This window comes from Ptychodera flava, assembly GCF_041260155.1.
Source record: "Ptychodera flava strain L36383 chromosome 3 unlocalized genomic scaffold, AS_Pfla_20210202 Scaffold_25__1_contigs__length_14229661_pilon, whole genome shotgun sequence".
NCBI lineage: Eukaryota > Metazoa > Hemichordata > Enteropneusta > Ptychoderidae > Ptychodera > Ptychodera flava.
The window spans coordinates 9,543,062-9,566,113 of record NW_027248279.1 but is presented as its reverse complement, the minus strand read 5'-3'; the positions used below and the strand labels follow the sequence as shown (position 1 = coordinate 9,566,113).

Below are 23,052 nucleotides of genomic sequence, written 5' to 3'. Positions count from 1 at the left end.
GGCACTACTCATCTTGACATTCAGCTTATCGTTTATCAATGGTCATGGCTTAAAAGTTCTAGTGAAAAAGGTAAGGCTTGAATATGTCAAGTGTATATACCACATTCTTAATTGGCAACACATGTACACAATTACTCTTGCCCAGCAATTTACATTATTACACTTTGTGTTTTATTTGCTGCGTTTTTATGACAATCATTTAAAAACAATATAAGCACCTTGAAATTACCAATATTTGTTTCGTACAAACACATCACCTTCACTACTGATCCTCGAAAATAGCATTAACTCAAAACGGGATATCAAGCATAGGGCTTTTTAGAACACAATTTACATTCTAGTTACACATTTGCACTTCATGTTAAATTATTCAGTCTTTCTTTCCATATATCGAACCAATATTAATATTGTAAATCAGCTTTTACCCACATTAGTTGAACGCTTACAAATAATCTTTTCAAATTGTAACTGTCAATTCAAGTCGACGTAAAGGATTACATTCATGTCCATCTGAAATAGAATCGGTTATAACTGTTTGTGGTCTTTCATTCCAGTGTTCTGTTTTTATATTTCAGAAAGATAAAAAATCAGAAAATTTGCCAGAAAGTACATACCAGGGTCTCCAAAGGGATTTCCAACAGTCGTCATACACACATGTAAGTTTGATTTCTTTAAATGCATAAGTTGACATTTACAGCAATTTACGGAGTAGATATATCCGGGTCACGTTTTGGGCAAAGATTTGCTTTTCTGTAGTCATCAACAATCTCTTCTTTCGACGAGAAATAGTTGTATCTGGCAAAAGAATCTTCCAAACATAAAGTCAAGTTTTATACAGGGAGACGTTAAGTTTTACTACGGGGAGACAGCAGTGTTTCAAATACTGTGTATAAAATATTTCTATAATTTGATTCCATGTAGTTACGCATTGGCAATGCCAACGTACCTGAAAGTCCTGAGTATATCGACTTTGACATGGAATCTACGTATGCAAGTCTTGAAGAAGACAACAAGAGCAAAGACAATGTGTACTTGAAGTCTGGAGATGTTGTGCGGGAATTTTCTAGAAGTCGTCTTTACTTGAAGGACATTCTTTGTGAAGAACGTTTTAGTAAGACAATGACAGGGGAGGCCTGGTTATTGGCGGGAAAGATGGAGTCAGTGACGTCATCGTGAAAGTTGACAAAGGTATGTCGTGGAAAGAAGCATGTTTTTTCTATAAGCTCAATTTGCGAAATGAACGAATGGGATAAGTATATACCAACACAAAAATCGAAAAATCGAAACACACGTGCCAAAGATGTCTCAATGGGATTATATGTTTTAAATTGTAAATGTATTCTTTGACATCGTTTTATTTTTGCAGGAGACAAAAGTGACTTCAAACGAGAAGTTGAGGTCATGGGGTCATTGTCAAAGATGAAGGGAGTAGTGGAATATCTTGGATGTAGCATCGCGGAAGGTAAGAAACAAGGATATGCAATACATTTCTAAACGTATTTATCAAGCCTTTTTTTTAATTTTAGTTTTTCTCTCCGTAATAAGATGCTTGTGATGACCATATTCTCATAGTGTACTATATACAGTTGAAGATTGGTCATGTTTCAGCGCTATAAGAGTCGTCGAAAGTACATTTTCTTATAGTGGTCAATGTTCCCAGATGTGTATATAAACTAGACTACAGTTAAATTGGCCCTCTCCAGATTTTACCGCTTTAAAAATAACCTTCCGTTCCAGATCCTATGTATCTGATCACAGAGTACGCCCCCAACGGCACTTTGCTTCAAGTTCTAGAAAACATGAAGGATACCGATAATGGAAAAGGCCCTGACCTATTGACCTTTGCCCTGGATGTGGCTGAGTGTCTGCAGACTCTTTCCGAGAATAAGGTACTTTTGAACTATCACATGTCACCAGCATGGTAGCAATTGAATATATGGTATTTAGAGTCTATGAATTGTTTTGGTTTGATTTGTTGGCTGTTGTAGGCTACACAATTGTAATAATAATTTATTTTCAAGGTCAGTATACACCATTAGGCTTTTAAATTAAATCGTTATTACTTTTCAATGTTGCTATTTAGCTGTGTAATCTGCAATGACAACTGTTAACACGATTGGAACTAATTTGGGATAAATGGATCTTCATATTTTTCAAAATTCTCAAACATGTTAGGTGACGTATGGCTGAATGTTGTAATATTGCAAATTACTCATAAAACAAGTTTGTACCGTAAAAAGAAAAGCAGATGAGATTACATTTGCAGATGAAATTGACATTACTTCATTTGTTTGTTGTTTTTAAATAGCCTAAATTTCACAATTGATTTTTTTCTCTTTTCAGATCATTCACAGAGAGATCATGGCAACGAATATCATTGTTGATAGTCAGTGGAAGTGTAAACCTCTCTGGTCTTGGTTCGTCAAGTGCTGTTCTTACTGATCAAAGATACAGACAAAAGATGAAGGTAACACCATATCCAGCCGGAATGCCATGATGCATTTCTCATCCAACCTACGTTTATTGCAAATTTTTCTTCAGATTCCATATAAACCCATGAATTTAGCGCCGTTCAGCGTGTGTTAATTGTTTGTTGTTAATACTAACGACTTTTCACTTGTTTACCTGTTGATGCTTCTGATTATAGTTTTAATGACTTGGCGAATACAATCAAAGTCATTAAGGACAAGTCATCGTTGATGACACAGTCCCCACTTGTTAATGGGTACTTTGATTAAAAGTCCTCAGAGAGGATAGAGTCCTCTTCATTAATTAGGTCTGTGATAAAAATACTTTGATACAGATGGTGCTCAATGGCCAAGAATGAGTTCCATGGTTATGAAAACATAAAACCAATGTAGGCCACCATCCTAAAGTTCATTAAATGAGTCAACTAGGAATTAATCAACAGGATGTTGCAAAACATTTTTGCATACTATCCTAACACTAACAGATTATCACCGGTACCATATTTCATAAAGTTTGATGCAGTATTTACAACACTATGAGATCAACATCTGTATAAAGTTTCATCAAATTTGACACTGTATTTGTGGATACATCACTCTAATTAGGAAAGTTCATTACATATGCAATTACAAATTAATTAAAATGACACTGATAAATGCCTTTTTTAATGTTAAAGCAATGTGAGTTTAACAATTGTACAAAGTTTCATGAAATTTGATGCAGTATTTCTTGACATATCACCCTAAATTACGAAACTTCAATAAGTGACATGATACTGCTACATGACGTGAAACAAATTGACGAGCATATGTATGAAGTAGGTCAATGTCCTTGTATCAACTTCGAATGATACTGGTGGAAATATATCTGAGTTATGGCACTGTATATGAGAAAGTCGTAACAAAATCGCCGCCACACAGCAATATTTGATCTTACTGTTTAAAATTCAACTCGTATATGTATGACATAAGTCAATGTCCATGTACCAAGTTTGAATAAAATCAGTTGAGACTTGCCAGAGTTATGGCTCTCGACATGAAAAAACCATAACAAAATTGCCACCATGTGGCCATATTTGACCATATCATGAAACAAATTAACGTACGTATGTATAACATGAATCAATGTCCTTGTACCAACTTTGAATAAATTCGCTTGATACATGTCTGAGTTATGGTTCCGGACATGAAAAAATCCTAAAAAAATGGCCACACGGCGGCCATATTGGATCGTATCACAAAACAAATCAATGTGCCTATGTATACTATGACATAGGTCAATGACCTTGTACTAAGTTTGAATACAATTGGTGATATCGGTTGAGATGTGCCCGAGTTTTGGCTAAGGACATGAAAAAATTGTAACAAAATGGCTGCCATGCAGCCATTATTGGATCATATCATGAAGCAAATTGACGTACATATGTATGACATAGATTAATGTCCTTGAATAAAATCGGTTGAGATATGCCTGAGAATTATGGCTCTGTACATGAAAAAAGTGTAACAAAATGGCTGCACAGCAGCCATATTGGATTGTATCACAAAACTAATTGACGTGCATATATGACATAGGTCAATGTCCTTGTACCAACTTTGAATAAAATTGGTTGAAACATGTCTGAGTTCTGGATCTGTACATGAAAAAATCGTAATAAAATGGACGCCTGGCGGCCATATTGGATTGTATCACAAAACAAATCAATAAGCATATGTATGACATAGATCAATGTCCTTATACCAACTTTGAATAAAATCGGTTGCAACGTTAACTTGTCTGAGTTATGGCTCTGTACATGAAAAAATCGTAATAAAATGGCCGCCTGGCGACCATATTGAATCGTATCAAAAAACGAATTGACGTGCATATGTATGACATATGAAGGAATCCTTGTACCAAGTTTGAATGAAATCGCTCCAGGCATCTCTGAGATATCTGCTTGACCGGACGGACGCCACACACGACGACGATGACCAAACCTATAAGTCCCCCTGGACGGTGTCCGTGGCGATTAAAAACATTGCATGTTCTACACTGTTTTATAACAAAATATTTGTGTTAAAACATAATGATCTCTTTAACAAATGAGCGCATGGCCTGCTGGTGACTGATTTTGAAAGGACTGGTATAGTAAGCTATATCACTTGTTCTTTACAAACTCTTCTCTATCTGCACAGGGACACTTACCAATCAGATGGATGGCACCGGAAGTACTGTCAGGCAACGGATATACGACAAGAAGTGACGTATGGTCGTTTGGTGTGCTTCTTTGGGAAATATGTTCATTAGGTTAGTTTGTTTATCTCGTCAAATAATTTTAAATCTAGTATGTGATATATTTCCTGAAATCAGTGATTTCCGTAACATAATTAATATGGACACAAACAGCAGAAGTTAAAGAATATTTTTAAACTCAACTTAGTGACAGCGTAAACATTCCGCGTTCAGAATATAATATTCCGTGTAACACGTTCACACATTTGAAAAACGAACCAGAACAGAAGTAGAGAATAACCACATCGTTGGTCTTCGCATAATATTTTGGCATCCATGCTCTGGTGATGATGTCTTTCAGGACATGAAATGAATTCCAACGGAAAACTAAGAAACATACCTTACAAATACGAGAACCATAGAATTTCCCGCTTTGTGTAGGCCCCCTTAATCGTCATGTGTTCTTGTAAAATTACTATTGTTTTATAGGTTGTACTCCTTATGAAACCCTGCTAGAAGATGATGTCAAAAATTTTATTCAGGCAGGAAAGCGTTTGGACATTCCACCAGGATGCGCAGAAACCCTGTAAGTTCAAAGTCAAATGTCATAGTATATTTGTGCAAACAGGGCCATTATATATGTGTGAGATCACTTCTATTGACCATTGGCTCCGGGTGAAATAACGTGTCCAGTGATTAGAAAATTTTCTATCGCAGGTCATCAAATGATTATATATACATATCTACGGAAGTGATTGCTTGCATTAGCAATAGCTAGACAATGCATGTCCGTTGTTTGCACAACACACTGTAGTCTTACAAAATTTGTCTGTGTTCTATTCACAGTTACCAAATTATGACGTCATGCTGGATTGACATACCTGATGAAAGGTTAAAAGTCAATTACCTTGTCAGCAGCTTACGACGGTTTCGGGCAGAAGGCGGGATAATATATGGTGAAAGGAATAGCTGATGTCAGTATTTATGGAAAAAATATCTGTCTTAATTTCAGAGATAATAGTTTCTATAGTGTTTTTTACTTATCTTACAGAGAAATAATGTTATTTGCCAATACGATATTTTATCTCTATCCAGCATCACATTTAGGGGAGACATCATAGCTGTAAGTTAAAACTACTGTGACATATGTGTAGAGTATGACTTAATGTGTAGTTCTAAATATAATACGTACATGTATACAGTATTGTTGTAATGTATTGCCACAGCCTAAAATGATTTACATTGAAGTACGTAATGATGGATTATGATATGATAAGAACGAATGCCACTGGCGTAGACGAAAGAGAATTGGCATTTGTATTTTTCACCTTTGCATCAGTTCGATTACGATTATGACAAACCACTTTTAGATTTCATTCTTGATTATCTATCTCCTGCTTGTTCAGCTGCTGTTGAAATAGTTATATCGTTTTAGACACTGACGCATTCTCATTGCTCTCACTTAGTTAGTGTGCCAGCCCAGCGAGATACTCAAAATGTACTTCCATATGACATTACAACGGAAGCTGCTGCTAAAACAAAGGTAGTAGATGTTGATGTAGAAAATTTAACAAAATCAGTAGAAATTGATTTTACTTTTATCGTACTTGCTGTCATTGTACGCTGCGTTTGTAATCTAATTAGGTTTTGTTGTAAGACATTGCTGTTTTACTCAGTGCTACAATTATTGTCGTATAAACACTAACAGTGTTAATGTGAGTTTCGCTGTGCATCGACAACAAGTAATAGAATGTCAAGTTGTTAGTATCTAAGTGAGTTTAGTATGAACTTCAAATTTTTTTAATTGGAATGAGGAAGATATAGGCGATGTTTTGTGTGCAGATATGAGTAATAATATTGACAACGGCGTTAATCACCTACCCGAGGGTGAGTAGAGAAGACCTCTATTGCTTTAAGATAACGGACGTCGTCAATGGTACTATTTATGATGACACAAGTGAGTGTAACACGACTTCTAAATGTATTGGATAATACTTGAGTTCATGACATGAACAAAGGACGTGAACAAACTCTTACTGTACAATGGTGGTTATTGGCACAAACTGATATCTGTGCAAGATACACGATAATATGTATATTATACTGTTTTACATTTCTTACATAAACGCTGTACAGATTTGTATGGTTTACGTGATATTTACCTCTTTAGCTCAGTGTTTAAACTATAAACAATTATTAGAATAGTATAGACATGGTTGATCACTCTACGATTGTATGATAAAACAATGTATGATAAAATTGAATTAATTTTATGTTATTGATGAAGTTATTGCAGTTACAGCTGTTATGGAGAACGGGTTGATGTAGATGAATTAATAAGCCATTTTGACATTAGCACCTGACAACTTGTTGTCTGTGTTTTTCAATTGTTATGTAGGTCATTTACCCCACACTCATCATGACCTGAGTTCAATTAGTCTAGAACATTCTCAAGGTCACTGCCCTTAATGACCTCACAACCTTGAATTCAATTAGTCATGTTTGAAATGTTCTGGAAAGTTGATTAGTTGTGTAAGAGAGATAATTTTAGAACAGTAATTAGCATGTCAATAAAAGTTCTAGATTGTTCTTATATGCCTTTATAAAAGGGACGTGCACAGCTTTCAGTCAGACTTTTGGGATCATGTCTCTTGTGTGTTACTAAACTCCAGCAGTAGTCATTCTCAAGACTTTTCAAGACCTTCACTGTCAACGCTGGATTTATACTGTGGACTTTGTGCAGCTTCAAGCCTGCAAGGACTGTTCATTCATCAAACTGACTGTTACAACTCTGAGACTGGAGCTTTGCCGTCCCAGCTGAGATAAGTAGTCTGTACACTTTTAAAGCTTGTACTCTATCCCTGACTTAGCAATTAGTTTTATTTTCGTAATAAATTTTGTTTAAACGGAAACTGCTGAGTTCACCTTTTGTTCGTTTTCTCTGCACGTAACACAATATTATTAAAGTTTGACGTCAATGTTTGCTAGCCGTGGCGATCAATATCGTACCATATTCTACTGACAGAGGACCGTAACCGCATAAGAGAGAGAGAGAGAGAGAGAGAGGAGAGAGAGAGAGAGGAGAGAGAGAGAGAAGAGAGAGAGAGAGAGAGAGAGAATAAGCTTGCAAACACTATGAATGACTTTCTCCGGCGCACACGGTGAGGAATTTACATCGCGAGGCAAAAAATATCAAACAGGTTGGATATTTTGCTCAACGCCTCGCGAGGACAAAAACTCACGAAAAATCGACCGCACACGAGGGTAAACTAGCTGAGCAAATAGCCTCGAATGAAATTTTGCTCAGCTAATTTCTCTCGTGTGCGGCAGGCTTAACTGAGTCTTTAAAGTCTCAGGTGGTCGGCCATATCTTCAATGGCGGATTTCAACGGGTAAATCTCATAACATTACAAAAGTCAAAAATAAATTGTAGGTTATACATGATTTTAATGCCAAAAATGCCTTAAAAAGAGGAATACATAATTAAGTTTACCTTGTTTCACGACAATCATAACTTTTTCCAACAAAGTAATCTCATAAATACCTTCAACATATATCTAACCACTATCTCTCTTGGTACGTGGATTTTTTACCCACAATGCATCTCAATATCATGTAGTTTGTCCCCTCCATCACAAGACAAAAGCTATTTAAGGTAGCGAGAATTCAGTCAGAAGTGAACTATGATGTCGAATGATAATGCTGAGATAATCGTACCAAAATTTGAAATGACACGACATGAAAGCTCATGAGGTAAACAGTTGTCCTTTGAAAATCATGAACTCAAAAGACACACCAAGTTGTCCCACTGTGACCTTAGATCAGGTGACCGTAAAGACCATAAACACAAGCACTTTGTTTGGACTTTGTCCGAACATTGCCACAGAACAGTTCACTACACTTGCCTTGTGGTCGGACATTTTGGTTTTCACAACCACAGGATACTCCAAGCGGAGGGAAGGAACACGCTATTTTTCACTAACAACCACCGCCGCCACCAGACCACTGCAATTTCTTCACTTTGAGGCTCTGCGATCAGTGTCTTCGGACGACTAAAGTAACGAGTAAGGTAGGGACCACCTAAAGGCTTCATAGCGAACAGGAAGTATAAATCGATCTCTAGAGAAATGCTACCATGTATGACATAGCAGACATAGTAGATTGCTTCGGTTGTAACATGCATAATGCTAATTATGTTGAATTTTACAAAACGGCTCGTAACCATAAAGATAAAATTTCATTTACTAATACTATGACTCGAACGCTAATCATTTGAAAAGATTTTGACTAGTATAGCTTAGGCCGAAACCTACGATGGGAATCGTCTAACAAAGGAACTCATGACATCCAAATAACATTTCCAGAATATTCTCACAACACAGATCATTTCAACTACATCTTTTGAATTCTAGCGTTTCCACAACCTCGAAAGCAATATATCAAACTTCACCTCAGCTACATTGTAAAGACTCATAAAGGTTATCCCCAGTGACCTTTCCGTGGACACTCATTTTTGCGTGAGAGTCGGTAATTCATTTGTTCAGCATGACGAGTGTAGTTAACTTGTCGTGACGGTTAAGCATCGGTGCAGTAAGCTGGCATTGTTACAGTTACGTGCTTTTGTCAGAAGACAGTTCTACCGAAAAAGAATTCTAGCAACATGAAATAAACTTGTGGTGTTATATTGAATAATCATTTATCTTGTTGATAATATGCCACACATTCATTTCAAAACTCATGCTCTACATATTTTGTAGGTGTAACAATTGTTCATTTTTAAATCTCGTCTGAAGAGTATTGATTAGCCTACATTTTTCGATGATAGTGTTTAACGATTGCACGGAATAATTGTCATCAAGATACTTCAGGTTTACCTAAACCACAGGAGAGACGACACAGGAAACCTAGAATCAACATGACAGTGGTATTAAGAAACTAATCAATATTATTGTTGCTACAATCTATTATTGCAGCATGATCAAATACAGAAAGTAATAGTTTGCTAATAGACCCTACTTATAAAATAATAAAATCAAGACCTCGGCTAGATTAAATGAAACAAAAAATACAATATCCATATATAAAAATCTGACTTTTTGAAAGCCAAGATCGAGCTTTGAACGACCACCACAAAGAGTTATGCTTTTTCTTCTTCAGTACATGAAAGTAAAGCCTATTTAAACTTCGGTATATCAAGTATTGTCCTAAGCTTGTGAACTATGACCTAATGGATACCTCCTTCGACTAACACGATTGGAACTAATTTGGGATAATTGGATAGTGAACTTATGTTGGTTTAATTTGCTAATGCAATCCAATCTTTTCTCTTTAAGCAATGCACTTGTTTTTTATGAGTAATTTGTAATGTTGCAATACATTCAGCAACAGTACGCCAAACCCTTCTGAGAAATTTGAAAAATATAAAGATCTGATTCTTCCAAATTATTTCCAGTCCTGTTGAAAATGCCCTGCATCAAGCCATTAATACATATAGAATATGGTAGCTACTCTGTCATTGAATAATAAAAAGTGTTATTGAATGTGACCTTTATATTCATGGAATAGCTATGTTTCCATTGATCAGCAGCCTTGCATTTTGAATCATGATATGACTTCCCTATTTTCACCGTATGAAGCTTTGAATGGCGTGGCTAATGTTATCTATAGTACATCAACCTATGAGGGAAGTAATAAAACATATTCACATTGTCTACATATTTACATTGTTTTTATGAGGACAATTATTGTTCTTCACTGAAATGTAATGATTTAAATGCAATAATGGAGCATCTATAGTGTGTGTATTATGGTTTCCAATGAAGTATGGCTCTTTATTTATAGCTAGCTTCAAAAATAAATATTAATACTGCACTGTACTTGACGACTCTAGGTGAATATATTGAACCCCCTTCAACAGAAGGTCAGAGATAATACAAACCTTTGTGTTGTTGCAGGAAGGTTTGACACAGAAGTTTCCAAGCCGTTACTACACAGTAGAGTTGCAGCGATACGACAAGAAGAATGAGTGACACAGCATCGAGGAGAAAGAATGGGAAGCGGGATGCAAACAGTGGAGAAGGTAAGCATGTAAGACTGTAGCATGAGTTTCAAGATCTTTAGTGGAATACATAAAACTGAAACTTTGATTAAGAGAACCAGCATTTAGGAAAACATCAATGATTTTCCAACCTATATGTATGCTAACTTTCTTCTTCAAAACATATTGGAGGAACAATACTTCAGCAGTTGTTTTAGCAGTATGTGGTAAAAGTAGTTACCTTAATATTTCATTCTAATGGTAATGATTACTATAAAAAAGCAATAAATGATTACGGTTGTAAATTTTTACACTAAAGAGATCACATTAGGCTGAACTTATTCTTATAATTCTAAAGAAAATAAAACTGCAAATGAATTTACGATGTAGGCGTGCCGATGCTACATCGAGCAAGATGGCTTGTAGACTGAAAGATTCAGTCGCGTGTGGGCGCTCCGGCGCACTGCGACCTACGACCCTTTACCACCCTACATACTGTCAATTACCTCCTTTCTGTAATACGATTGGTTCCAACAAAATTTTGTTGGAGAACAGGATTTCAACAGTGTGCCTTCAGTCGTGGTAAAGGGTCGTAGGTCGCAGTGCGCCGGAGCGCCCGCACGCGACTGAATCTTTCAGTCTAGATGGCTTGCAATGTGTACGTTTTGGGGATGATCCCGTGTGAAATCACTTTAATCCAAAACTTTCAATTAACTTTGGGCTAATTGCTTTAAAAACTGCTTTAAAGTGTCCTGGAAAGTATTAGCATATATGAAAGTTTTGGTACTTACTTTCACAAGGAAGGTCACGGAGGCTTTCACTTGAAGGAAAATTTCGCCGCCTCATTAGTGATGTGCACTTACAATCCTATGATTACATGTCCGGAGAAGATTTTGTTTTTGTTTCATAAGGTAACTTATAAAAACTTGTTCGAAATGCCGATTGTAAGCCCTTTAGTGACCTTTGACCTAATACATCACAACTACTATTGCAGACTTGTTCGAAATTTAATCTCAGCTCATTTAAGTAAAATATCATATGTACTTCTTCTCTTATACAGGAAGGATTTGAAACCATACATTGGCGCATGTGCTGTAATCTTCTTTTTAGTCGTCATCACTGCTCACGATTTAAATTATACATGTATCTTTGATTTTTTCAGGTGATGTACAACAAGTTGAGGAAATTAGTCCCAATAGCTCTAATCAAGCAACGGAGACAACACCGCTTCTTCAGAATGGTAAGTATAGTTGTTGTATTGATTTTTTATATTTACAAACATGCAAGATGTAGCATTTCCGTGCTTACGCATGCAAAATGCAGATCAACATAATATTCTAGAGTTTGACATCAGGACTTATAAGTCGAGATAAGTGTTAAACCCTACCAGGATCAAACTTTGCATTAACGTATTTTAGAATAAGTAACTAAAGATCTGGTGGGTAAGCTTCCACGTACTTCTTGAATTTTCAAGGAAGAAAACGGCTATGCCTTAAATCTGTTTAAAACACATTCTGACTAGCAATATTGAATTAACATCATGTTTCCTTCACCTTTATGAGTTATCAGTGATGATCAGCATCATTAGCAGAATTCTTATAATATGGTGCTCTTTGCTCTTACAAATATATATAAGAAGACTGTGCAAATTGAAAACGTTTGACATGGAACTACTTTTGAGTTCATTACTATGTTTTTATGAGAAATATCCGTATTCTAAAATCCATCAAACTTAATGAGCGGGTTGACACTAGATATACAAGCTAAAATATGCAAGAAAGCAATGGACTTACATGTTTCCAATAAAAGTCTTCATTGAAATATATCTGGCCCTTCTATACTTTAATCCATCATATTGAAGACTCATTATTCAAATTACCCGCAGTATTCTTTTAATAACACTGCAATGCTTCATTTCAAATATACGATTATATGTTCACATATGAAAGTAGTTGACATGAAACTGCTTGTCTTTCACTACTGTATAAGTCCATTATCGTAAATAGTCAATGTCATCATGTTTCGTTCCTACATGAACCCCTCACATGAACTTGAATATGAAAACAGTCACATAGTCTTGTGTGGTCAATATCTGAAGCAAAATTCTTCTGATCTGATACAATCATTCTTAGAATGTCTGACCTCTTGACACATAGTGTATGCAAATCAGTGTAAAGTTTGAAACGCTATTTACATTTTATTTTGATGTTAAAAGTACAAAGCAAGATTTTTACACCAAATTCGATTTCCATCCTATTAGCAATTCTTTAGATGTCGGGCAATAGGCTGATAGACACACTAAGAGCAGTATGACTGCCTGAAAGATATGGCTTTCGAGGGAGGATAGAGGGCGCCCTCGAGCAACGGATCTTTCAGTCCATACAGCATTGCATGTTCGATTACAAAACTAAAATGCATTGAATTGTAATGTGTGTAAGTGAAATTTACCGTAAGGTTTAAAAAGACTCCGTGTTGGATTTTTTGTGAATTTTACGTTGAATACTCTTTTATTCAATGGTCGACTATTGCCAAGCGTTTTTTATTTATTGGGTGGCAAATTATGTTCACACACCTGATCAAAAAATAACCTTACCTCATTCACAAAATGTTTTCTGTCCACAGGAAACAAAGAACATGGAAACAGTTGTAGGAGATTACTCTGTTGCTGTTTTCCATACTGCTACAAAACAGATGAACAGAAGCAAATGATTGTTCTGCGGAAAGACCAATTGCTACAGGTAATTAATTACATCAATGGATTCATGTCATCTTTATGCTATAAAAGTTTTTTTATTGCATACAATCATTTGGAAACAAACACTAACGTAGGACACTTCATTATATATATTTCCATTACCAACTAATAGGCAACTGCAAAGAAAATATCACCAGTAACTATGGGAAAATCAACTAAACATTACATTCATCTGTTGAAAGATACAGAAGTTTCTGCACTATCGATCAAGGCTTTCTCTGTGAAATTAAAAATTGCCAAATTAATTGAATGAATGCTTTATTTCACCAGATGCTTCACAGTATGTACAATAATGAAAATTATCAGAAAACTGTGTATTACTGAAATTGTACAAAGTCAAAGAAAAAGAAAAGGACATTGCAATATTGTAAAATCTGGTGGGGGCCATGAAAATAGTCTAAAAGGACTAGTCGAGTTCATGGCCCGTGAGTATACTAATAACTATTCGGTACAAGCTTAAGTGTGATGGAGGATAGAAACAAACACAGATTTAATGTAAATTCAGTAAGTGATGTTTCAATGCAGACTTGAAAACTTGTCTACTTGACAATTGTTTGAGATAGTCAGGCAGCGAATTCCAGTGTTTCACAGCTGCATACCTAATGTTATGTTGTGAAATTGTCAAATTTGAGCCTGGAATACGAAAATTTTCAACTTGTGTTAATCGTGTTGGATACGAGTGCTTTGGAATCTCAAAATAGTGTTCAACTGTATGAGGAAGATTGTTATGTTTCAAATCATAAACAAACATACAAGTACAATATTTACTCAGTTTGTAGATATCTAAAATATTCAGTTTGTAAAACAGAGGTTCGGAATGAGCAATGAAATGAGAAAAGGTAATTGAGCGAACAATTCGTTTTTGAAGGCAAAAAATTGGCTCTAAATAGCTGGAAAAAGTGTTTCCCCAGATTTCCAAACAGTACATTAGTAGTATATTTATTTTGACCTCCAGGACAAAATAAGAATTTTACACCAATTTTATTCATTTATCTACATGGAGCGAAGGAAAATTTAACCATCCATGTAACTAAAGTGTGACCCTGACCTATATATGAACTCACGCAGCAGTGCATTGTCCTGTACTAAGCGGGGAAATTCCCTGCTGAGCATGTTATACATGTACGGGAAATTCCGTGTGAGTCATCACCATCAAACTAGCCTATATAAAGGAGCTTTTTTTTTTTTTTTTTTTTTTTACCCGTGTTGTCAGTCCGGCCGGCCGGTCACGGAGTTTAGCTGATGTTGAACACGAAGTTCCTATCGGTACGAACTAACTTTCATATCCATTCAATCCATAATATCGTAGATATCGCTCCAGCGGCGGACTAAATCCTTCTTGTTTTTGTATTTCTAGCGCCTGATGAAATATGTTCTGAATAAGTTCTGACTCCGGAGCCTCCTCGTTCCGAAGGGTTGCACCTTTTCTTGTATTTGTGTAAGCAGCTGTTTATATTGAACGTAATAATGTTTATACTTCTCTCTTCTTTTTGATACTCCCGTTTTCCCTTGTATTACATCAATAACAACACCAGGTATAGGAGTTAAGGCTAACAGTACCGGAACTGTTGGAATTGCCGCTATTACAGCAGAGCTTACAAGAATTCCCTTAGTAATATTGAGAGCCATATCAATTCGACCCATTAATTTATAACTTCGTCGATATGCAGCACTTGTTCTTTCTATGTAATCAGCCAATTGTTCAACGCTTTCAACAACTGAGATGTGCATTTTTTACTGTATATGTAAGGGGGATAAAAAATAATTGTAGTAATATAGAAAGACAATATGGCAGAAGGAGGAGAAGATATACCACTCCAGGGTTTAGATGATGCAAATGTAAATGACGATGACGCTACTGCTGAAACAACTTTTTCCTATGATGATAATGCCCTTGCAGAAGCCGATCCTTTCCAGGCTGGCTCACGCGATAGCCCGCAGGTGGGTCGTTTGGATGAACTTAGAGTAGGAAGCAAAATATATAAGGTTAGACAATCTTAGACTATAATAAATTACTGATCCGGATGCACTAAATATATTGGCTACGGAATCTGAGATTAGGGATGGAAAGCTGTATTATAAAGACCTCAAGCTGTCTAGAGATAGAGGAGGTGGATTTTATAAGCTCTCCACATTAATGAGAGAAAAGGAGGACATGAATTTATGAGAGATGTACTCGGAGGTCGATCTAGCGCAGAGCCCGAAAATGTGAGTCGTGAATTGCATTCTGAAGATGTGAAAAACAATAAAATACCGGCTGAGAAGATGACACCAAAAGACATGGGTATATACAAAGATAAACTGACAGAGTTACGGCAAGATGCTTCTGGTAATGCAGATAAAATACAAGCTTTTGAAAATAAAATCGAACAATGGAACAATCTAAACCCAGAATATAGAGCTTTTGTTGATGAATTAAAGATGGCAAATATGCGTCTTGATGAGCTTTACAGTGAAAGAGAAAATCTGTTAGAGCAGACAGAACTTACACCCGAACTCAGAACAAGACTAGCTAAAATTGATGATCGAATTGAAGTACAACTTGATATGATCAGTGGGGCACGTGAAAGACTGGCGTCGACTAGGTCTCTTCGTGATGTAATTTCTGATCCAGAATTGTCACTCAGGCTGAAGCTGACAGAGTTATTTAAACGAAATGGTATTACAATCGCTGCAATACTGACTGCCCTTGGAATGACAATATCAACAATTGCCCTGGCTGTGACTAAAGGAGGAGGGGGAGGGGGAGCAGGAACTGGAGCAAACACAGGAGGTTCAGGTCCGCCCAAAGTATATACAAAAGCGAAAGAAATTGTAAAGCAATTTGGCGAATGGTTAAAAACATTGGCCGCAAAAAGTGCTGCTGCAATACCAGGTTTAATCGGTTCCCTCGTCAGTTTTCTATTAAAAACAGCAGGATCGGTGGTTGGATTTGTCGGAGAACAGCTATGGATATTTTTAACTGGTTTAACATTAGTCATTATAAATAAAATTATGTATTAATATATGACACTCCCTACGCATCAACATGTTTGGTGAAAAGAATATTGCAAAGTTTCTTTCTAAAAATAAAGACCTGTTTGGTTTCTCTGTCGAATTGGAATGGTGCAAACTTCGGCGGGTAAATCGACATATCCTTCGAGCAAATCCAGGTGTCCGACTCAAAGATGATAATCTTTATCATAACATATTAGCTTTCGTGAAGGAATGTCAAAAGACTAACTTCTTTAAGCGACTAGAATTCATAAACGTCTTCAGGAGATTGACAATGATGAATGGAAGTCATCATCTCCAAGAATATTGGGTTCTTCGATTGATTCGCGACACAGGCAATCGATTTATCTTTCAGGCAGACGGAAATATTTATGTAAAGATGTGATTTTTTCTTCTAAGTATTATATACACGAAGTGAAATTTAAGATGTGATTAATTTTCTTTTTTTCTTCTACTATATACATTACACGAAAATGGGGTACGATAGAACATTATCACCGACTTTCACCAACCGAATACCGAATGGAACAAAGTCAGAAAGAACTCATCACGTGATTGCTCATAATCCAAGTGAGGCAGATCCAGGCCAGACACTTATCATACGATGTCCGAAGTTAGAAAGCGGAGTACTCTTAGTTCCAGATACTTTCGACCTGGTTTTTGATCTCGAAGTAATGGGAGGTGGAACTACCCGTGTAGTACAAAATGTTGCAAAAAATTTGGTGGAGCGTATGAAACTCACATTTGAGGGCCAGGCACTTTCCGATTTGAATAAATATAACCTTATTGAATGTTATCGCGATCTCTTCAAACATAAAAAGGAGAGATCGAACATGACACTGTACGGAATTCAGAACGAAAATCTAAGAAAATTAAGAAGCGGTGCGCCAATGCAGATGCCGACGTCGTGGGCGATAAGTTACTTTTCGACACATATAAAACAAAATATGCTATTCGTCTCACTCATCCCTCGTGACAGGTCAGGAGTTGCATATCCAAAAGCGTTAGGGAGTCATATTGAATGGGAAATTACGTTGGCACCCGCCCCCCAATTAATTGTCAGTAATAAACTGATTACAACCAATTATAAATTAAAAAACATTCAAATGGAATACGAAACAATAACTGACCCCGAACTCGCGAGGTCAACTGCTGGTTATTACAACGGTGGGAAAAGTTACCTTTACGAGCATATACATTATTCTAGAACAATCCCATTCAAAGAATCGGACACGGTTATCAATGAAAATATAAATGTACCACGACGTAGCATTAGAGGTATCGCTATACTCTTCACTAAAAATCAGAATCAGGAAGAACTGAACAGTGAACTTTTCTTTAACCCCTCCATTGAATCTGTGTCTGTAATGATTGAAGGCATTGCAAATAAAGTGTACGCTCAGAAGATGATACCAAGACAATTTTGGCGAGAGGTGCGACGGTATTTTGCTGAAGATAAAGATTGGTGTGAAATTGATATAGATGAGGTCGATTATTTGAAGAATAAATTTTGTCTGTTTATCGATCTGCGTAGCTTTAAAGATATTGAGTTTCATGGAAATGGTTTAAAAGTAATGAACACAAAGGACGGAATTCAACTTGAGATCCTGAAGAAAGATACCGCGTGGGGTGGCGATGACGCTCACAATGATAATATATTTGCCCACATTTATGTTATCAGTGATGCCCTGGTCTCTATTGAAAATAGTAGATTAAAGTCTTTACAATTTTAACCATGACCCGTCGTCCGTCCTATCGGCCATGTTTCTGCCAGCCATTCGCCCGTGTCTGGATTGTATAACTGCACACGTTTGATATCATTTGGCGCCATCATAATTTTACTACGCTTTTCACTACGGATTTCTCCAGCCTTTTCCGTACAAACTGTACAAATTGTGCCCGCTCGGCTCCTTCCTTCGATTTCCAGTTTCAAATAGATCTTTATAATCTTCAAAGTTCAAATGTTTTCTAACACAAACATCTTTCACCCCTTTATTTTTTTCGTCTCCGAAGTTGGAGTTCGAAAAGCATACACTTTCGAGCGTATGCCGACAAAATCAAGAATAGGTACACCATTCAACTCATCTTTAAATTTACCTATCACTTTTTTATTAATCTTCGGAAGTTGGGGGTCACCATGGGTCCACTCATCCCACTAGTATCGTAGATCGACTTCTCACCATTCTTTTCAACATCTTCTCGGACTATATCATTGAAAGTTACGTCCGGGGAGGCGTTCGGGAGGGGCACACTGTAAACAAAACTATCAGTATCCATGTAGGCTAATCGTATTCCAGGGAACTGGGCCCGAAAGTAATTGTAATGCGTCTCATACATAGCAGCTTAGAAAGTTCTAGTACTGCGGCGCCGATGAAAACTGGTTTACATATCTATGCTCATCCGTTTTCAGTTCCAGTAGGGCACTGTCGCAGGAATCACCATCCTCTTCGGAAGTTATGAAAGTTATATGTTTCTCTTTGGATTATACTTTGAATCTTTTTACGGCCACTATCCGTACCGTTCCAGTCCGAAACAAATTTAAAGTCTCTGTACTTTCGAACATCCTCTATTGTCTTACCGAACATGCATTATTCATCAGCTTATAGAAATTCTTTTCGAAATCTGTCCTCCCCTTTGTCCTCATTTTAGTGTTAAAGTCAATATATTCTGCAAGACATGGCGCCTCTTCGAAGGCAAGCGCCCGATGAATCTCTTTCAATCTCATTCCCATCCGAAGATAGAATTCCAGCAACTTGTAGTGTAAGACGTATTTCTTTCTGTCCAACACACTTGTAATCAGTCGAGTGCCCTGCCTCTCAGGAAATTCATAGTGATGTGGCGCTAATGGCAAATCGCTGTGTTCTTCATGTAATTCGACCGGATATTCTAAGTCTACTTCTAGAAAACTTGGTGGAAAGGTGGAACCGGGTCCCCACCCTCCCAAGCCTGCTCCGCATTCTTCCCACTCTTCCATCGTCATCCAATGAAGTCCACCCGTGGGCATTGCCTGACTCATTGCCCAGCCGTAGAGATTGTTTGCATCGAGATATTTTATTTCGGTACACGGTTCTCAGGTCGTAATTCCCACCGTGGCCGCAGGATGATTTGTCTGTAAATAATGAATATTACACTGGCTGATACCGCCTCGAATCCCCCTCTGTACGAAATCATCTGCTCAGCATCTTGAATGAGCCCAAATTTATTACCCGTGTAAAGTAACATAGCATCCCATGTAAGCCGGGCGTCGACATATAGTGGGCTGGATCTAACTTGTACGCTTCTAAACATGTGTCGCGGAAATTTTCGAATATATTTGCAAGAAGGAGAACGTCCGTCTCACAATAGAATTCCATATAATCACGAATCGTCTTACATCCAACTTCGTCCCATACTCTTAATGCATGTTCGTAATCGACTCTGAAATCCCCTCTTCCGTCAATTCGCTATAAAATTCCCCCCTCTCCGGGAGCTCCCCCTCTCCCAGTCTGTCAACCGAGTCTAAATATTCGTAGGGGAAGAAACCTTTCGCTCTTGAATGTCCGGGTACGTAAGTGGTACTGCCGTCCATCCGTGGTCCGGCACAGTCTTTGCCAACTTCGCGAGCGACCCAGACATCAACTGAGCACTATCCATAAACTTTATAGAAAAGAGACGTTTCTTTGTCTCCCTCTCCCCATCGACAACAATTGAGGCGTGAAAAATAAATGTTTTCGAGAGACCCATAATTCCACCATTGCCCGTCTTAGCTATGATTTTAGGCTCTGGTCCCCCTCCGGCGTCGATTTCATGTAATTCTTTCAAAATAAAAGAACCATCGTATCCCTTGAGGTTGTGAAAGTAGATAGGAATGGTTCTCGACGGACGGCACTTTTCACAATAAAAAGTCGTTCCGTCTTGGTATCCTGCCGGCTCTCCACATGCAATACAGACTGGATTGCCGTAATTAGAAGGATCCCCCATCGTTTTTATTTTCCAATAATACGATTTCGAATAATCCTCAGCCCGTTCTTTCATATCCTTCAGAAAGTCTGTAACACAGGAGAGCCCCGTGAATGTTCTTTTACCATAAACTTTTGGCCTCGTTCCGAAGGGACCCACCCACTGTTCCACCATAACATACGACAGACAAATTGGAATGTGTCGGCCAGTGCCCCGCTCAATAATTGCTTCAGTATCTGCGTAGACGACGTAGGGGCACACCACCTTCTTCCGATGTCCTTCAAATTGACATACTTCCTTAGGAAAACTGGCTGGGCAGTGTCTGTTCCACAATAATTCTCATGTTCTTCCAACTCTCCTGTTGACGCAAATCCTTTTCCACAAACCGGGCAAATACACTTCCGTCTGTGCACATTCTTACGATTTTTATTAGAATTAAGAAGGCGATTTTCCGCAGTAATTGGTACGAAGTGGGCCCTGCCGTCTTCGCCGACTATTAGTAAAATTTTCGCTGTCTGGACGGTTCCGGGATGGGTTCTGTTAGGGGCTCCGTTAAAACACAGTTATACCGGACGGATCGGGATCGGACTCGTAGATCTGAAATACTTTGAGTCTGATGCCTGGATTTTGCTGCTCGAAGCGCCTGAACACAGTCAGATCGGCGGGTGTAGGAAAGGGAATACCTTCCCAACAGTAATCGGCTATAAATGGAGAGTACGTATTCCAATTTTTTCTGGTATTACCAGCCTTCTTTTTACGAAACTCGGGGTCGGCTAACTTTAAACTTGCTAGACGGACATACTGGAAGCAGTCCTCGGCGCCTCTGAGTAGCACAAGATCGCTCACACATTTCTTATTTTTCAACCATTCCGGCAGTTGGGGCCGGGGCAGCCAGCCCTAGTAGTAATTCTACCAGTCTTACTTTAAAATTAAGTATCTCCTCGAGAACTAGACCAGAACCCTCAACAGCTTCAGTTTTATCAAGCCATTCTTTGTAGTCTTTTACTAATTGTTCTTTCACTGCCGCCCCTCCCTTATCTTTTGTGTATATACCCCCCTTATAGTTAACATAGTGTGTACGATTTTGCACACTTTGATCTTTTGGATTTTGAAAATTTGACTTCCATTTCTGTAAAAACACGGTACATCTTTCTTTCTTTGGCCATACCTTCAATATCAATCTGCGCGATATCCTCGACTCGCTTGACTTCGGAGGAAAAATCTTTTCTATAAATACATCTTTGAATACCCTCCGTAAGCGCCGTTTTTTTATGCTGTAATGCACAGTAAGTCTCCTTGGAATAAACTGCGGCGGCACCTTCTCCCATTTCTTCACCAATTCTTCTCTAAGATCATTGAAATCTATCCATGGTTTTTTACCGAAGGGATTTTCTAGAGTAAAACCTTTACCTGAAGAATCTGTTAAATCTGTGTGAGTCATGGTATACAGATAATTCTGAGTGTCTAGCCCTCTATTTAAATCGAGGTCAAGTATATCAGCCAATTGGTTTATCTTATATTCATTCACGATTGGATCCATTGTACTGTCCTATATATATCATAAAAAAAATTTCTTAAAAGAAATATCTATTCTAATTCATCAAAATCCACTATAATATTTTTGGCAGCATTTATTTGTTTATATATCTCGCCTAATCTTTCTAAGTCGACTAGTTCTTCCGCATCTTGAATTTCTGGTTTATTAGGCGCAGCACAAAATATTAATCTCTCAACAGTGAAAGAAAGAGCACGCTTACTTAAGCGCGGTTTAAATGCTAAGAATTCTATCTTACTACCTTTCCTGATATTACGAGGTACAATAGCAGGATTTTCTCGGACTGGCAATGGGCTCACTGCTTTAAAAGCACAGTCAATTTCTTGAACCATATCAATACATGTAGCGAAATCAGAAGCCCCTCTTTTAAACTGAAATTTAAATACGCAACTGGCTGCGCCCCCGCGCTTCTGATACACTTTAGATGGATTGTAAAATCCAGTCTTGGAGTGAGCGGTCAGGCTTGCAGCATAACTTTTAGCAGTAGATGCATCGAAACTTTCACCTAGGGTACGGAATATTATTAAATCAGTAAACTTTTGAAGACTCGGTTGCCAACGGACACACACCCCATCACATGTAGCTGGATCACCTCCGAACCATATTTAGGTCCGATGTTGAAAACTACTTCTAGCTCACTGTCTACGTATATGAAAGGATCTACATATTCACCAAATACTAATTTGCCTCCATCATCAATTTTGATGTTTTCTCGGTTTCAAGTATTTTTATTGCATCTGAAATAGAAAGAATTGCCATTGTCTTATCGTATATATCTTTACGAAAAATAATTTAAAAAAAAAATTTCCTATGATATAGATATCCCCAAAATGTCATACATATTCATAAATGGACCAACTGGAAGTGGTAAGAGTTACGATGCAGTAAATTTGGCAGAGGGAGTTGCTACGGTGACTCACGTACCAGAATTTGACACTAGTTTTTCTAGCAACATTGCCGACTTTTATAATTTGCGTGTCGTTTCGATTGTCGATTTTCAGAATCAGTTTATAGAACATACTCTTAGTTTACAATGTCGGGCTGGGAGGGGCCTCTCCGGAACGCTACATTATTTGTGACTCTTCCATA

General features: G+C 37.5%; 3 protein-coding genes across 6 annotated transcripts in view; all 3 read left to right on the top strand.

The window, feature by feature from the left end:
- The window catches only part of LOC139125500 (uncharacterized), a 1,258-nt gene extending 75 nt beyond the window's left edge, over positions 1 to 1,183 (top strand). Inside the window, exons 1-3 of the mRNA XM_070691567.1 lie at positions 1 to 70; positions 576 to 656; positions 922 to 1,183. The exon at positions 1 to 70 is cut by the window's left edge and continues 75 nt beyond it. Of these exons, the coding sequence (XP_070547668.1) occupies positions 1 to 70; positions 576 to 656; positions 922 to 1,176 (406 nt within the window). The 3' untranslated portion in view covers positions 1,177 to 1,183. The remainder of the gene's footprint in view (positions 71 to 575; positions 657 to 921) is intronic.
- Positions 1,184 to 2,407: 1,224 nt separating this feature from the next.
- On the top strand, positions 2,408 to 5,818 carry LOC139125632 (tyrosine-protein kinase receptor Tie-1-like). The gene is made up of 4 exons (XM_070691727.1): positions 2,408 to 2,467; positions 4,647 to 4,758; positions 5,173 to 5,269; positions 5,530 to 5,818. Exons 1-4 carry the CDS (start codon positions 2,462 to 2,464, stop codon positions 5,654 to 5,656), a joined length of 342 nt encoding a protein of 113 aa, XP_070547828.1. The 5' UTR covers positions 2,408 to 2,461; the 3' UTR covers positions 5,657 to 5,818.
- A 2,734-nt stretch (positions 5,819 to 8,552) lies between these two features.
- Positions 8,553 to 23,052, top strand: part of LOC139125498 (uncharacterized) — a 36,753-nt gene continuing 22,253 nt past the window's right edge. For 3 of the 4 annotated variants that reach the window (XM_070691564.1, XM_070691563.1, XM_070691566.1), the window contains exons 1-3: positions 10,649 to 10,762; positions 11,883 to 11,960; positions 13,343 to 13,458. Coding sequence is in view for 2 of the 4 variants with exons in the window: in XM_070691566.1 (XP_070547667.1) it covers positions 10,705 to 10,762; positions 11,883 to 11,960; positions 13,343 to 13,458 (252 nt within the window). In the remaining 2 variants the exon portion in view is untranslated. Of the gene's footprint in view, positions 8,753 to 10,637; positions 10,763 to 11,882; positions 11,961 to 13,342; positions 13,459 to 23,052 lie in introns of those variants that run through there. The other variant, XM_070691565.1, reaches the window with a different exon arrangement.